The 17,492-nt window shown below is 49.7% G+C and overlaps 1 protein-coding gene across 1 annotated transcript; it reads right to left on the bottom strand.

The window, feature by feature from the left end:
• Positions 1–13,591: 13,591 nt before the first annotated feature.
• Positions 13,592–15,019, bottom strand: ACTL9 (actin like 9). Its single transcript, XM_024746028.1, has one exon. It carries the CDS (start codon positions 14,910–14,912, stop codon positions 13,662–13,664), a length of 1,251 nt encoding a protein of 416 aa, XP_024601796.1. The 5' UTR covers positions 14,913–15,019; the 3' UTR covers positions 13,592–13,661.
• Between the last annotated feature and the right edge of the window lie 2,473 nt (positions 15,020–17,492).

The raw sequence follows: 17,492 nt of genomic DNA, 5'->3' as shown, positions 1-17,492 counted from the left end.
TCATGGAGAACAAAGAAGTAGGGGGCTTGGGAGAGGTAGTTTTGGGTGAGTTATAAAAATTGAAATCGAGAGGTCAGGTAGGTCCTTGTTGAGAAGGTAACACTTGAGCAGAGACTTGAGGGAGCTATACATGGGCTGGGGGAAGAGCCCTCCTTAGGCAAAAAGAACTCTCTGTGCCAAAGTCCTGAGAAAGGACCATGCCTGCTGAGTTGGAGAAACATAGAGGAAGCTCATGTGACTGAGGCCATGATGGAGGGGGGAGAGTGGGAGGAGGTGGGGACAGGGAGGTGATGGGGGGCAGGTCACGCAGGGCCTGTGGGTCGAGGTGAGGACTCTGGCTTCCTCTCTGAGTGAGACGGGGGTGCCGGGGAGTTTCTGAGCATATTTCTGCTGTAACTGTCCTTCCTCCCCACCCCACTCCATCCTGTGGTGTGTGAGGCTGAGTGAAAATAAATAAAGCCACCACACAAGCACAAGAGAGCTGGCTCATTGTCTTGAGAAAGGGGGTGACTAACCACAGGGTTGCTGTGACTAATCTTCCCACAGGTGGCCACACGTCCCCTGCCCTTAGAGCCAGGGTGCTTATCTTATCCCTGTTTTTAACCCTTTCTGTGATATGAGGGGTGAAGCAGGTAAAGCTGCTCCATGAGGCAGATTCATGGAAGGTAAATGCACATGTTTTTCTTTTCTTCTTTATAAAACTGCCTTCCAGAAAAACCCATTTTGGACGAGTGTGGGAGGGAGGGCTGTCAGGTATGTGTGTATTCGGCCTGAAAGTTGCAGGGCATGCCAAGGCTGGGGGGAGGTCAGCGAGTTAGTGAGCAGGAGGAGGTGAGGTTGAGTGGGCTCAGATAAACTGGAAGAGTTGGAGATAAGCTGGAGATAATTGACTCCACCTGGCAACAGTGGGAGGACGGCTATGCAAGACCGTGGGGTGAAAATGAGGTAGAGGTTTACATCTGCTCTACAATTACTGTGACCCCTGAGGGTCTGTCACCCAGGACAAGTGGGCTCATTTCCCAGCTGCCTGGTTTGAGCCAGTCCCTCTGCCTTGGATTTTGTTTCACCTTCTGCAAAGGCTTCGTTATTATTATCCTCATTAACAGACAGGGAAACTGAGGTTTGGAGCAGTTATACACGTTGCCTAACATCAAACAACCAAGACCAAATGGGCCATTTCACCCCCTCATCGCTGCACTGGTGTCATGGCCAAATTTCTCTTCCTTGAAATCCTTTTCTGCCTCAGGTTTCTGTCCTTGCTGTTCCCTCTGCCTATAATGCTTTTCCCTCAGTCTTTAAATGCCTCTCCTGGGGACTTCCCTGGAAGTCCAGTGGTTAAGACTCCGTGCTTCCACTGCAGTGGGCATGGGTTCAATCCCTGGTCGGGGAACTAAGATTCCCACATGCCATGCAGCATGGCCAAAACACAACAAAAAAAAAAATCCCCCCCAAAACCAAAAAGCTCTCCTTTTCCATTTTGAGGTCTTGGTTCAAGCACTACTTTCTTAGAGAAGGCTTTCCCTGAACACCCACTCTAAAATGCCTCTGCTTCTTTACGTCTATCCTACACACAGTAGGTATTCCATAAATATTTGTTGAATGAATAAACGAACTGGATAAGAACAGTTGATCCTCATAGTAACAACTTCAACTGCAGTTAAATCCTGTGTCACCAGTTTTGTCTGCCTCCACCTCGAGGATGAAGGTGCCATGGGAATAGGGGGCCCGTCTGTTGTGTTCCCTGAAGGAGCCCGAGTATCTGGGACAGGATCTGTCAAAGAGCTTGTGCGTGATAAATACTGTCGAATTGAATCTGAGGATTGACAAGGAAATTGAGGCCACGTTATGGGGCAGAGAGAGACAAGGAAGGACAGTGTCACGTGGGTCATTCATTCAGTCACTGACAACTTTTCAGAGAGGATGAAACCAATCCTTGCCCTTTGGAGCCTGTGTCTTTGAGGAGAGGGACAGCCTTTGAGTGAACAAATAGATGGTCAAGATTATGTCAGATGCTGCTGAGGGCTGTGGGCTGAGGCATTTGGGGGCGGGGGGAGGTCAGGGAAGGTCCCTCGGAGGAAGTGACATTTGAACCGAGATCTGGAAAACATGAGTGAGAGAAGCCGGTCACCAAAGGCCATGTGTTGTCTGATTCCATTTATACAAAATATTCAAAATAGACAAACCCACAGAGACAGAAAGCAGGTTGGTGGCTGGTTGCCAGGGGCTGGGGGGAGTCAGGAGGGACTACTTAATGGGCACAGGGATTCCTTTTGGGGAGATGAAACTATTTTGGAACTAGAGAGAGGTGGTGGTTGCATAACCTTGTGAATGCACTAAATACTCCTGAACTGTTCACTTTAAAATGTAAATTTTCACCACCTAGAGCGGTGGGATAGGGAGGGTGGGAGGGAGATGCAAGAGGGAGGAGATACAGGGATATATGTATACGTGTAGCTGATTCACTTTGTTATAAAGCAGAAACGAACACACCATTGTAAAGCAACTATACTCCAATAAAGATGTTGAACAAAAAGAATAAAATGGAATAATCCTGACACACACGAAAACTGTTAATTTTCACCTCAATTAAAAAAAAATGCCATTGAGTCTGCCATGCACAGAGGACAGATGGGCCCCTGAGAGATGGAAAAGAAGAGATTGACCAGGGAACTGGGCACAGAGTGCAGAGGGGATGTGGAAGGACACGTCCCCTGTCGGGTCCCAGCCTGGGCACACCGCCCTCAGGGAGATGGGGGAGGGGCTGATCTAGGGTGGCCTTGGCCTGCGGCAGCTTGAAGCATGATTTCGGTCCCCCGGCCAGAGATTGATGTCAGGCCGAGGCAGTGAGAGGGCTGAATCCTAACCATTAGACCACCAGGGACCAGTGGCCAGTGACAAGGCCCTGGCCTCTCAGCGCTGTAGAAGTAAATTTCCACAAAGGGACAGAAAGTGGTGAAACAAGTAAAGTGTTTATTAGGAGGAAAAAGGGTATGTGTGGATAGACACGTGGGCGGACTCAGAGAAAGAGCTGCGCCCTCATGGTAGTTTGAGTCACTCACATGGGGCATTTCTTCCGGGTCTCCTCTGGCCCGTCCTCTTGCTTTGCCTGGTTCGGAGTCCGAATTTGGTTTATCTCAGGGTCCTCCCATGTGTGAGAGCGCATCTCTTAGCCAAGATGGATTCTAGAGAAGAGGCCTATGGGTATGTTGACATCAGTCCCTTTTTGACCTCCAAGGAGCCTTTCTGCACATGTACAGTCAGGAAGGTCTCCTTGACCTCAAGACTGAGACATATGTGGTCTCTGTCTGTTATCTGGGCAGGACCCAGCCTCCTCTCTGGCTCCTGCTATTTTGGAGTATCTGTCCACAGGGGACAAACTCCAGCTGCTCAGTCTGGGGCCCATCTATCTCCTGCTTCAGGGGAACTCCACCAGCCCCCCACTTTGTGGTATGCCTGGGTGACTGGGGCTGAAACGCCTGGGTCTGCCTGAGTTGACTTGTGTACGCGCGCGCACACGTGCACACACACGCACACACACACACGCACACACACACGCACACACACGCACACACGCACACACACTGGCCTGCGTGTGCACGTGTGATGTGACAAATGCATGCACATGTGTGTGCTAGGGTCTGTGTAGGGACATGAAGCACACACTTGCACACATATGCTAGAGCCTGGTGTGCAGGGAGCCCCTCGAGTCTCCTCATACGTGGCCCCCTAAGCCCTCTTGCGGGGGCTGAGGCTCAAAGAGGTGGGGGGATGGAGGAGAGCGGAGCCCTCTCCCATAAGGCGCGAGCTGGGCCCCCTCGCCACGCACTCTCTCCCGCCGCCTCTCCGCCTGTGGCTCCGCAGGTTCTGGGGGCGTCCCCAACCTCCCCTCCCCCCATCATACTGTAAATTCTGAGAAATCCTGTCCGCGGTTTGGCCCGGCCCCTCCCCCGCCCTCTAACAGGGCTGTCCTGGCCACTGTCTTCCTGTCTTGGGGCCTGGGTGTGCGGCTCGAAGCGAAGGAGGGCTCTGCACTGCTTCTGGGGCCTTTGCATCACCTCCCTGGGCCTCAGTTTCCCCTTCTGTGGAGTGGAGATAATAATAGTCCTAACCTCAGAGGGAGAAGAGGAGGAGGTAACGCGCCCTGGGCGGTTAGCGCAGCAGCGTCTGGTAGGTAGGAAGGGCTGATACTTGCTAGTGGTTATTATTCTCCACTTCCTGCACCTTGCTTTCCCGTGGCTTCCACACCGCTACCTTTGCTGTTCCCCTACCCAGCATGCCCTCCCTCCTGTCCCCCTAGTCAAACCCAGGAATCATTCAAATTTCAGATCCTCAGGAAATAGGGGAGAGCAGTGAGACCAGCTGGATTCGGGAAACAGGGAACCTGGGTTCGAATCCGGGCTCTGCCAGGGGCACGCTAGATGGCCTCAGGTTCCCTTGTCGGGTCCTGATGCTCTGTGGTTCTAAGCCTTCCCGATGAATGATCTTCGTGGGGAACCCTCACCTTGTACCCTGCCCCGCCCCAAGCTTATCTGTCCTCTCCCGTTGCTGAGCCATCTTCCTGGGCTCTTCTTGCCACAAACGATGAAATTTTTGGAATATATCATATTGGAATATCACGACCTGCCCTCACCCCCTCCCTCTTTCTCCCCACTCACTCCACTGTGTTCTCCAAACACACCAAGTGGGCCCTGCCTCCAGGCCTTTACCCTTGCAGTTCCCTCGGCCTGGAATGCTCTTCCCTCATCTTCTTGGGTCCTTCCTGTCTGATCACCCATCACATCACCCTGTTTAATTTTCTTCAGGGCATATTGTTTTTATTGGAGTATAGTTGATTTACAATGTCGTGTTAGTTTCAGGTGTACAGAAAAGTGAATCAATTATACATATACATATATCCACCATTCTTCAGATTCTTTTCCCGTATAGGTGATTACAGAATATTGGGTAGAGTTCCCTGTGCTGTACAGTAGGTTCTTATTAGTTATCTATTTAATATATAATATTGTGTATTTTTACCATCTAAAATTCTTATTTCTTTTCGTGTTTATTATCTGTTCCTTCTACTGGGCAGAAAGCAATCAAACTGTCAAGTAAGTGTTGGTTGAGGACCTACTATGTGCCAGTTTCCAGACCTCCTGGAAGTCACAGTTCACTGGAGGAGGCTGACCAGGGCTGCACACATGCACAGACATAATGTACAATCCTGATAAATGTTAGGTTGGACTGGTGCTGGTGGACCTGACCCACCTTGGCAGTCATAAAGGGCTTCCCAGAGCTGAGATTTGAAGCAGGGATATAGGCATTAACTAGGGAAAGACGGGAGAAAAGAAAGTGTTCCAGGTGGAGGGAACAGCTTGTGCAAAGTCTCTGAGGCGGGAGGGAAAGTGCTGAGTTCCAGGGAATGAAAGAAGCATTTGGGAATGGAATGCAGAATGCAATGGGGAGCCATGGGGGGTTAGCAGGGCTTTGGTCCAGGCTTCATTGGGGTTCTGGGAAAATTATTTAGCCCCAGGGCCATGGGGAGCCATGGAGGGATGCTGAGCAGGAGAGGAGTGTGATCAGATTTGCTTCCTGCAAAAGAGATTCATGGGTTTCTAAGGGGGGTGGCGGTCAGAATGGAGGAGAAGGAAGGGATGCTGGGTGCCCATCGTGAGGAAGGGGGTGGCAACCCGGGTTGGGGAAGGCGTGGACTGGTGAGAAGTGGGTGGAAGATAGTGAGACCCTGGAGCTGACTTGCCCCCTGAGGGGTGATTGCCAACCAGATGGGCTGGGCTTTTCCACCCATTGCTTGGTGACTTGATCAACTGTGAGTGGGGTTCCTGGAAAATCTATTAGCCCCTGGTCTGGAACCCTGTCCCCTGGCCCAGTACCCCCTCCTCCACCTTTCTTCGGCACATCTGACAGCCTTATCTGTCCATACAAAGTTTCAAGAGTCCCCAGGTGATAGCTGGGGTAAGGGTGTGTGTGCGTGTGTGCGTGTGTGCGTGTGTGTGTGTGTGTGTGTGTGTGTGATTAACAATCCTGCTAAAACCAGAATTCCCTGTCTGTCGGGAGTTAAGCTTCCCTGTTGGGTTTAACTTCACTGTGCTGGGATGGGGTGGGGTGTTGGCTGAGTCCTTCATTGGTCCTGGGGCAGTGACCTGGCTGGGGGGTGCAACCAGCAGCTGCGGGTACCCAACTGGGGGTGGTCGGTGGTGGTGTCGGTGATTTCCTGGAAGGAAGCAGGCCCTGCGGCCAAGGTCTAGAGGGGTCTGATCTTCGCGTGTCTCTTCCTGGGCCAGTCTCACGAAAACCACCTGAGATCCTCACCACCTCCTAGTGTCCACGCGGCTGGGATTAGGGTGAGGTGAGTGGGGCATTCTCACGAGCACATTTAAGGGGGCTCCCGACATCTCAGTAATCAAAGTGAATAAACTTTGAAACATATTTCGCACATAACATTGTGTAAATTTAAGGTGTACAACACGCTAATCTGATACATTTATGTATCGTAACGTGATTGCCACTGTAGCGATAGTTACCTCTGTCGCGGTCCATTATTATCATTTGTCTTTAGTGGTCGGAATCATTAAGTTCCAGTCTCAGCAGATCTGATGATGATAATACAATATTGTTATCTATATTCACTATAATGTGCATTAGATCTCTAGGGCTCATAAAATAAAGAATATTTCAGTGCAATGCTTTTAATCGAGATTATCTCCCGTACCATACAATTCACCCTTTGAAAGTGTACGATTCCGAGGTAGTTAGTACATTCACAGGGTTGTGTAACCATCACCCCTGTCTACTACAGAACAGTTTCATCACCCCAGAAAGAAACCCTATACCCATAGGCATCACTCTGCGCTCGCCCCCTACCCCCAGCTCCTGGCATCAATGCAATATGTAAAAAAAATAAAAATGAATGCAAAAAAATTCCATGATAAACAAGCGGTCAAATTTTAAAAGGAAGCCAAGCTCTGATGCTGTACTTTTCGGCCATGCAATATTCACTCCACCTTAATCTCCAACTGGTCTGTGATTTACCTGGGGGGATGACCCCACCTCCTCCAATGTTAAGTCCATTTTATGCATTACTCAAAATGGTTTGAAGGAATTATCTCTATGGAGGCATCTGCATTGTAAAACATTCAAACAATGCACTGATATACAGAGTAAATGCAAAAACTCCCGTCCCTCCTCACAGCCCCAAAGACAATGGCAGTTTGACATGTATCCTTCCATACTTCCTAGAGCACCTGTGTGATCTGACTTACTCCTTATGAAACCTCCCTGCCGTGAGCACTGATGTCACCCTCACTTTACAGGTGCGTTGAGTGAGACTCAGAGAGGTCTGGTTACTTGTCCAAGGTCGTACAGCATGTGAAGAGATGATGCTAGAACCCTGGTCTCTATGACTCCAGTGTCAGGAGGAAGAGAGGAAGAAGGGTCCCTATGTAGGAGGATTCCTCTTAGCTCAGCCAAAGTCACAGGCTTATTCATTTAGTCATTCAACAAACGTTTATTGGGCATGATTGTGTGCTGGGTACATGATACACATGGGGCCTCTGCCCTCCCAAAACTCAAGGCTGAGGCGGGAGACACCATCCATTGACAAGGAATCAAACAAATCAGAGGATCACAGCTAGGGAGAGAGAAAGAAAACAGAGCTACCTGGGTGGACACCAGAGGAACCTAAAATAAATCTCCATATTAAAAAATACATATTCATAGGGACACACAGTTTTGAGAACATTAGCCCCCTGTGGCCCCCTTCACCTGGCAAAGCAATAAAGCTGTTCTTTTCTACTTCATCCCCCAAAACCCCCAAAAACATATTTACATGTTTCAAAATTTTAATACAGTAAGTCCCTTATGTACAAAGGAACTTTCAAAGGTGCAAACGTGCGTTCTCATGTCCAATCACGTAAGTTCGTTCACGTGTCTGGCGTACATTGTCATGTGTGTTCATTCATGTGTGTTCATTCTCTACAAGTGCTTTGTGTACTTTACTGTACAGTACTGTATCTTTATTTCAAGCCCAGGATGTCCGGAAGCAAGCGTAAATGTAGTGGTGATGAAGCTGGTACTATTGTACTTTTCAAGGGACTGTACTGTAAGATTAAAAATGTTTCCTTTATTTTGTGTGTGTGTGTTTGTTTTTTATGTATTATTTGTGTGAAAAGTGTTATAAACCTTTTACAGTATGGTACTGTACAGCCGATTGTGTTAGTTGGGTACTTAGGCTAACTTTGTTGGACTCACAAAAGAATTTGACTTACGAACGTGCTCTTGGAACGGAACTTGTCTGTAGGTAGGGGACTTACCGTACTTCACAAGGGCAGGCAGTGAGCAGTCTCCTCCCCACTTTGCAAAGGCTCCCTGGTCACCTCCCCAAGAGCATCAATCCTCAGTGGAGATGATATTGTCCCCAAAGGAGTGAAAACTGGTTTAGGGTTGTGTGCAAAAGAACCTGTTTATGTATAAAGCACAGGTATACACAGACCAAATATGTATAGATATAGTATAGATACATAGTATCTCTGTTGTGTTAAACTTTTGTATGGGACAATTAAGAAAAAAAAATGTCTAAAAATGATTGTTCCTTGAAGCGTAATAATGAAATAAAACTTGAAAAAATCTGGTCTAGCAGCAGCCACCACTCAGATTTCTTGTGAGATCATCTAGAGATATTCTAGGCATTTCCAAGCAAATATCTATATATCCCTTTAATTCTTTTTTTTTTTTTTACGTAACATACCATTCTGGGCCTTCTTTTTTTTCACTTAAAATATATGTTGGCTTGCAGTCCATGTCAGTGAACAGAGCTTGCTGGTTCCTTTTTAAGAGCTGTGTAGTATTACTCTATGTTTGAATGACATTTATGTAACCAGTTCCCATGGATGGTCACATAACGTTGGCAACACATAATGTTTTTTCCTATGTTTTGCCACAATAAAGTGCTGCACCGTACAGTGGATAACTGCACTGATGTCATTTCACATACGAGTGAGTGTATCTGAAGGAGAAATTCCTGGAAGTGTGATAGCTGGCTTGGAAGGTGTGTGCGTGTGTCATTTAGGTAGATATTACCATTTGTTCTGCATAAGCGTTGGTACCAGTTTCCTTCCGCATCATCAGAATAAGAGAGTGCCAGTTTCCCCAGAGCTTCACCAACCTGGGGAGTTATCAAACCTTCTGATCTCTGCCAATCTGTTGGATTAAACATGGTCTTGCAGTGTAGTTTTAATGTTCATTTCCCTTATGAGATTGAGAATCTTCTCTTGTGACTAAGAACCATTTGTGTTTCTTTCCCTGTGAGCTCAAAGTTAATATCCTTTTTTAACTTTTCCATGGATTGTTGTAATATTTTTCTTATTGATTTTTTCCAAGAGCTCTTTATATATTATGGACACTGTCCCTTTGTGTTATGAACTGTAGTTTTCTCCATTTGTCATTTAAAAATTATTTATAATTTATTTAATTTATTTTTTGAATTGTCATTTGTCTTAACATTGTTCAGGGTGAGGAGATAAAGTAATTGAGTTACGTTTACCCTTCTCTTTGATACCCTAATTTAAATACTATGATGTAAAGTGAACAATATTTAAATACTATGCTATAAAGTCAATACATCTTATGTTACATGATATGGAGATAAAAGAGGGAAGAAAACAAAGATATTTGGTTTATATATATATATATATACATATACATACATATGTGTGTATATATGTAATATACACACATATTCATAAAAAACAAGAGAGAAGTACTCATGACAGTTATAGTCCTCATTTCTGTAATTGGCCACATGGTTGTAGCTGGCATTATAACTACCTTCCGAACCACACTTGGTAAAATCTCTCTTAGTCTACTGGGGTTGCCATAACAAAATAGATTACAGACTAGATGGCTTATACAACAGACATTTATTTTCTCACAATTATGGAGGCTAGAAATTCAAGATCAAGGTGTTGGCAGGGCTGGTTTCTTCTGAGGCCTCTCTCCTTGGCTTGTAGATGGCTGTCGTCTTGTTGTGTCCTCACATGGCCTTCCCTTTGTGTGCGTTGTCATAATTTCCCCTTTTTATGAGGACACTTGTCATATTGGATTAGGGCCCAATCTCCAGCATAGGAATTCTGGGGGGGACACATGCAGCCCGTAACAGTATGTTTGAGGAACAGAAAGGCAACTGGTGTGTTGGGGGTGAAGGTGGTGGGAGGGAAAGTCAAGGAGAAGTCTGGAGAGGTTGGCAGAGGATTCAGAGCTATCATAAGAACTTGGGTTTTGTTTTCCACCAGAGGGTTCTAAGTTATGCTTTGCAGAAATCCTCTGCAAGGGCCTTCCAGAGGGTGAGAGAGGTGACCAGGGTACCAGGGAGGAGGCTCCCACGATCCTCCAGGTGAGCAATGAAGAGGCCTGGGCTGGGGTGGGAAGGAAGTGGGTGCTTTTGAGGCCATAAGAAGGAAAGGACTTGTGGGTCAGTGAGTGGAACAGATATCAGGCAGTTGGAAGTTGATGGAAGAAGTGACCTGGTCAGACCTTCCGAGGAGGGTCTGGGAGGCTGAGACTCCATTTCTTGTTCACTGTGGTTTCCTGAGACCCCATTTTTTGATCACTGTGGCTTCCTTAGATTTGAGCATGGTGCCGGGCATGTAGTGGGTGGCCAATGAATGTTTGTGGAATGGGTGCGTGAGTGACTTAAAGCCAGAAATGGAAAAACTTGAGGATGTTGGGTTTGGGAGAGAGTAGAGTCCAGGGGTGCGTGTGGGCTTGAGTGGGGGGCTCAGGGTCTCTGGTGCTCTCAGTGCTCTGGATGGGGGGTGGCAAGCAGACTGCAGAGGTTTACCTAAGACTCCTGGGATGACTTGAGATTTTTAAAAAATTAATTAATTAATTTATATTTGGCTGTGTTGGGTCTTCGTTGTTGTGTGCAGGCTTTCTCTAGTTGCAGTGAGGGGGGGCTACTCTTTATTGCGGTGCGCGGGCTTCTCATTGCAGTAGCTTCTTTTGTTGCGGAACATGGGCTCTAGGTGCGCGGGCTCAGTAGTGTGGCGCACGGGCTTAGTTGCTCCATGGCATGTGGGATCTTCCCGGACCAGGGCTCAAACCCATGTCCCCTGCATTGGCAGGCAGATTCTTAACCACTGCGTCCCCAGGGAAGTCCATGAGTTGAGATTTCTAACACAGGCTTGAAGTAGTGAGCTCCCCATCCCTGGGAGTGTGCAAATGGGGGGGGCACATTTCCAGAGGGTTGCAGAGGAAATCTTTATCCCAGGGAAGGTTTGGAGCTGGGGGAAACTTAGTCTGGTCTAAGTGAGTGTCCTTTGGGTTTCCCAGCAGCCCAAGGGTGGCTAGGGGTTTCTGCACCCTCCTCACTTCCTGTGACTTCTGAGACTCAGCCTGTCCCACATCCCTTCTCTGTGTGTGTATGGCTGGCAGTGCCCTGACATCATGGTTTGGGGTGGGTCTGGGATGCCAAGTTTGCTGCAGCCATCGTGGTTCTAAATTCGGCTCTGCCCTTAAGGCCTTGTGCTTGGAGGTGCTGCCCCCTGGTGGGAAGAATGAGCAGTTCCCCTCACCACTTCATAACCTCCTGGGAGATCTTGCTGATTCTACAGGTTGAGGCTGCCTGCAGGAGGGAAGGCAAGGGAGGGGGTCCAACCTTGCATGCTTGTGATATGGGGATCTGAGCCTGTCTGTGAGGCTGTCCTCTCAGCTGAGGACCACCCACTGGCCTGTGAGGGGGCTGGAGCCACTGCCCAGGACACAGTGGTACAGGGTGGGTGGGGATGACCAGGGCCTTCACTCCCTCCCATTGCCTGATGGTAGATGAGGGAGTGGGGTGGGCTCACACGCTCCATGAATACAGGAGTTTCCACGCTGGAAAATTCCTGCATAAGAACTAGTGCTGGCAGGTGAGTCAGAGAGAAAAACACATCAAGTGAACAAATAAAAACCAAAACCAAAGAGACACACAGGAAGACTCAGGGAGAGACAAAGCCTGTGAGTGAAGCTCAGTAAGCATTGACTGTTTGAATGAATGAATGAATGAATGATCCCTTGGACCCAGCATGAACGTGGATAAGCTCTGGCAGCTCAGGCTTATTTTGTTGCTACATTGGGAGGATGTGTCCGGGCTGCTGGCCAGGGGTCCTGACATTAACTGGGCTGGGCTAGATGGCATAAAGGCAAAGGGTCCTGCCTCCAGCAGGGGCCTCGGTGGCTGAGGATAAGGGCAGAGCAGGGAGAGGGGACTGAGGATACCCTGCGGGGAGAATGTCCAGCCCCTCCACCCTTCAGGTGGGGTAGTAGAGGCTTCATAGGACATCCTCAGGGCAGGTCCCAGAGAAAGCCCCTGGGGTGGCATAGTAAGAATATGCCGAGAGAGGTCTGGGGAGATGGGGTGAACTTGGAATGAAACACTAGTGGAATGGAAGGTGGTGGGGATGGACAGCCTAGGACAACTAGCCCTGGAGACTTGTGTGGGGTTGGCAGGAGGGAGCCAGTGTCCAGGGGGACCCCCTCCACCTGGGGTATCTGCCTCAGGGTCACATTGCGCTGGGCAGTCCTTGTAAATGTCACTGGCTGTTGGTGTCTCAACTAATGGGATGGGACCTTGTGGCTGGTCCTGGGGGTGAGTTCCGGGAGCCTGAGAACACCAGAATGGGGTGTCCTGGGGTTCACCAGAGGGCAACCCTCGGAAGATGTCTTTGGGGAGGGAGCTGGGGGATTCAGAACACAGGTGCATTACTGGGGTCATCACTTGATGGTCCTGGGGGCCGTAGCCTTCCTGAGAGGATATTCCAGGAGCTGAGGAATGGGGTCAGGAGATGCACTGAGAAATCACGTGGGAGTATTTCTGGGGGAGTTACAGAGCGGGGGGGGGGGGTGGGGTGGGCTGAGAGCAGAGGGGGCCATCCTGGGGGCTTTGGGGGTCTCAGAACTTGGTGTTCTTTGGGGGTAAAGATGGGGGATGGGTTGTGGGAGCATCTGGATGGAAGGAGTTTGGGGAAACAAATCATGCGGGGAGGTCAGAGCTTTGGAGGAGGGTGGAACTTGGGGGATGGACTTTGAACACTGGGGGATCCTTTAGTGTGCTGTTGTTAGGGGAGACCCTTGAGGGTCAGATTCTGGATCTTTGTGGTGGTGTGGGGATGCAGCACTTGTGGGGGGATGTTCAGAACATCAGGGTGTCGGAGAACTTTGGATAATCAGACCCCGGAAACCAAAGAGTGGGTGGATTTGGGGTGCTGAGAACCAGGGATAGTTTTGGAGTGGGCTTGGGAAGGAGATCCCAACCCGAGTGTGGTGGGAGACTAGGATTGTGGGAGATGGGTTTGACAGGGATAACACATGGTGGTGTGTGTGTGTGTGTGTGTGTGTAGGGGGGTTGATCGTGGGGGACGGACGGTCAGGGCGTCAGAACTGGGGTGTCTCAGGGGATGGCTCCTGGGAGGTGAGTCAAAGCAGGGCAGAACCAGGGATGTCTTGGGAGGTAGCCCACCAGGGCGGGTGTGTCTGTGGGGTCACACAGACAGGTGCATCTGGGTGGGTCCAGCAGTGGACTGGGCCTGGCCTTGGCGGAAGGCAGGACGGAGCCATCTGGGTAGCAGAAACTTTACTGCCCATAACTCGCCCCAACCCCGCACCGCCCACACCCACCCCTGGCCGTGTCAGCAGCATTTGCGGTACACGACGTGGGGCCCCTGCTCTTCGTACTGCTCCCGCAGGACCCAGCAGAACTTGAAGGCGCTCAGCGAGGCGAGGATGGAGCCGCCGATCCACACGGAGAAATTCCTGGTGGGCTGGGCCGCCACTACCACGTGGGCCTCTGGGGGCAGACCGCGCAGCAGCTCAGCGCGGAAGCGATCCTCAAACCCGGTGAAGAGTGAAGAGCCCCCGCAGAGCAGCACGTTCTGGGCCACATCGGTCCGCAACTCCAGCGGCACCTTCTGAAGACTCTGTTTCGCCATGGTGGGGACGCCCACGGGCGACAGCCCTGGGATCTCGGGGGGGCTGAACAGCAGTTCAGGGCACCGGAACAGCTCTTTGCCCAGCGTGACCATCCGCCCGTCAGGCAGCTTCAAGGTCTGGCGGCACTTCCCCTCGGGCCGGGCCTGTGCCTTCAGGAAGTCGGAGGCCACATAGCAGTAGCGGCGCTTGATGTTCTCCACCGTGTCCAGGTCCTGCTGCCCCAGGGGCAAGCCGGACCCGAGCAGCATCTCCGCCAGGAAGGCGGTCAGGTGGGTGCCCGCCAGGTCCAGGCGCTCTGTGGCGTGAGGCAGGTTGTAGCCCTGGAAGACGGGCACCGTGTAGGTGACCCCGTGGCCCGTGTCCACCACCAGCCCGCTGACCCGCCCGTGCGCGTAGGCGGACAGCACTGACTGGGAAGCCACATACATGGCGGGGGAGCTCAGCGACTCGAAAGCCACCTCCACCAGCTTCTCGCGGTTGGTGGTGGGGCTGAAGGGTGGATCGGAGAACAGCAGCGGGTGGTCCCGGGGGTTCACCAGGAGGTCGTGTTCCAGCATGTGGCGCCAGATCAGCTCGGCTGCGTCCCAGTCCACCACGATGCCGTTCCGCACGGTCTGCACCAGCATCAGCTCAGGGCGAGTGCGGGCTGCTTCGCCGATGAACGCCTCCAGCACCGGCGGCCCGGTGGTGGTCGACTTCTTGGGTTGGCAGCCGACGACGGTGGCCACGGTGTACGTGGGCCGGGCCTGCCCCGCGAAGCCCACCTTACAGGTGCCTGTGCCCATGTCGATGACCACCGCCCGGGCCTTTGGGGTCAACCTGTCGCCCACCATGCTGGGGGGTTCTTGCGGCATGGTATTTTTCGCCAGGATTGAGCAGGGGTTCAGGCTAGGCTTGGGGGCCTCTGGGGAGGTCTGGGGCCCCGGGGGATTGCCCCGATTTGGATCCATGGCTGTAAGTGGTCGCGTGGGTTGCTTGGCAAGGCAGACCACTTTCCTCTGGGGTGAGGGGGGTGTGGAGAGAAAAGGCTGAGGCCAGGCCTGGGGCAAGCACAGGCGGAGAGAGGGAGAGGGGGCGGGGCCGCTGGTCTATGACGTCATTTTGCTGCTCACAATGCAGGAGTGGGGTGGTGGGGTGTAAGGGTGGGCCCTTCCTTGCTCCAGAAAGCTCCCAGAGTATTTAATCTGGGTTCCCCTCTCCCCTCTCTTTTTAAATTAATTAATTAATTAATTAATTTTTGGCTGCGTTGGGTCTTCGTTGCTGCATGCTGACTTTCTCTAGTTGCGGCGAGCAGGGGCTATTCTTTTGTTGTGGTGTGCAGGCTTCTCATTGCCGTGGCTTCTCTTGTTGTGGAGCATGGACTCTAGGCGCATGGGCTTCAGTACTTGTGGCACGTGGGCTCAGTAGTTGTGGCGCATGGGCTTAGTTGCTCTGTGGCATGTGGGATCTTCCTGGACCAGGGCTCGAACCCATGTCCCCTGCATTGGCAGGTGGATTCTTAACCACTGGGCCACCAGCGAATTCCCTGTTATCTCTTTTCGATGCTAAGTCATTCTAACAGGTATGAGGTGGTGTCTTGTGGCTTTGATCTGCATTTCTCTGATAATTAGTCATGTCGAGCACATTTTCATATACCTGTTGGCCACTTGTATATCTTTTTCGGAAAAATGTCTATTCAATTCCTCTGCTCCCATTTTTTTTTTTTGCGGTATGCTTGCCTCTCACTGTTGTGGCCTCTCCCGTTGCGGAGCACAGGCTCCAGATGCGCAGGCTCAGTGGCCATGGCTCACGGGCCCAGCCGCTCCGTGGCATGTGGGATCTTCCCGGACTGGGGCACGAACCCGTGTCCCCTGCATCGGCAGGCGGACTCTCAACCACTGCGCCACCAGGGAAGCCCCCCTCTGCTCCCATTTTTAAATTGGATTGTTTGTTTTTTGTTATTAAGTTGTATGAGTTCTTTATTTTGGATCCAGCCAGTTTTTGGACTGTTCACAACAACCAGAAATATACTAAAGGACAGCACCTTATTTATTGTTTTCAAACTTGGTTTTCAGTTTCACGTCTTAAATCTAAAAAGGCAGAAAAACACAGCCTGAGAAGGTGAAATCACCCCTAATTTCATCACTTAAAACTTATGTAAAGAAAAAAGTTAAGGATTCTGCCTCTGATCTTTCGATGCCTCTGCTCAGAGGTGCCCCAAGTAATATATTGGTGCAGAGCCTTTGTTTTCAAGTGTTTTTAAACTAAAGGATAAAAATAGGCATTTTGGCTGGAAGAGTTTTCCCCCCTCATGTTTATAAAAAGAGCCACAGTACTATGTAATCAATTTTTTTTCTTTATCCTTCAGAGGGTTTATTGAAATCACACTTTAAAAATTATTTTAAAGAAAAGTTTAACCCAGCAATCCCACTACTGGGCATATACCCTGAGAAAACCATAATTCAAAAAGAGTCATGTACCACAATGTTCATTGCAGCTCTATTCACAATAGCCAGGACATGGAACCAACCCTAGTGTCCATCTATAGATGAATGGATAAAGAAGATGTGGCATATGTATACAATGGAATATTACTCATCTATATAAAGAAACGAAATTGAGTTATTTGTAGTATGGTGGATGGACCTAGAGTCTGTCATACAGAGTGAAGTAAGTCAGAAAGAGAAAAAAAAATACCGTATGCTAACACATGTATATGGAATCTAAAAAAAAAAAAAAAAGGTTGTGAATAACCTAGGGGCAGGACAGGAATAAAGACGCAGACGTAGAGAATGGACTTGAGGACACAGGGAGGGGGAAGGGTAAGCTGGGACGAAGTGAGATAGTAGCATTGACATGTATACACTATGAAATGTAAAATAGATAGCTAGTGGGAAGCAGCTGCATAGCACAGGGAGATCAGCTTAGGGCTTTGTTACCACCTAGAGAGGTGGGATAGGGAGAGTGGGAGGGAGACACAAGAGGGAGGGGATATGGGGCTATATGTAAACGTATAGCTGATTCACTTTGTTATACAGCAGAAACTAACACACTATTGTAAAGCAATTATACTCCAATAAAGATGTTAAAAAGAAGAAAAGTTTAATTATACTCCAATAAAGATGTTAAAAAAAAGAAAAGTTTAATAGTGGTAAAATAAACATAACATAAAATTTACCACCTTAGGGACTTCCCTGGTTGTGCAGTGGTTAAGAATCTTCCTGCCAATGCAGGGGACAGGGTTTCAAGCCCTGGTCTGGGAAGATCCCACATGCCGCGGAGCAGCTAAGCCCGTGGGCCACAACTACTGAGCCTGGGCTCTAGAGCCTGTGAGCCACAACTACTGAGCCCACGTGCCACAACTGAAGCCCACGTGCCTAGAGCCCATGCTCGGCAACGAGAAGCCACTGCAATGAGAAGCCCGCGCACCGCAACGAAGAGTAGCCCCCGCTCACTGCAACTAGAGAAAGCCCGTGCGCAGCAACGAAGACCCAACGCAGCCAAAAAATAAATAAATTTTTAAAAATTTACCACTTTAGCCATTTTTTAGT

Source organism: Neophocaena asiaeorientalis, unplaced genomic scaffold (genome assembly GCF_003031525.2).
Source record: "Neophocaena asiaeorientalis asiaeorientalis breed wild unplaced genomic scaffold, Neophocaena_asiaeorientalis_V1.1 scaffold357, whole genome shotgun sequence".
Lineage (NCBI taxonomy): Eukaryota > Metazoa > Chordata > Mammalia > Artiodactyla > Phocoenidae > Neophocaena > Neophocaena asiaeorientalis.
This window is presented reverse-complemented; position numbering and strand designations above follow the sequence as displayed.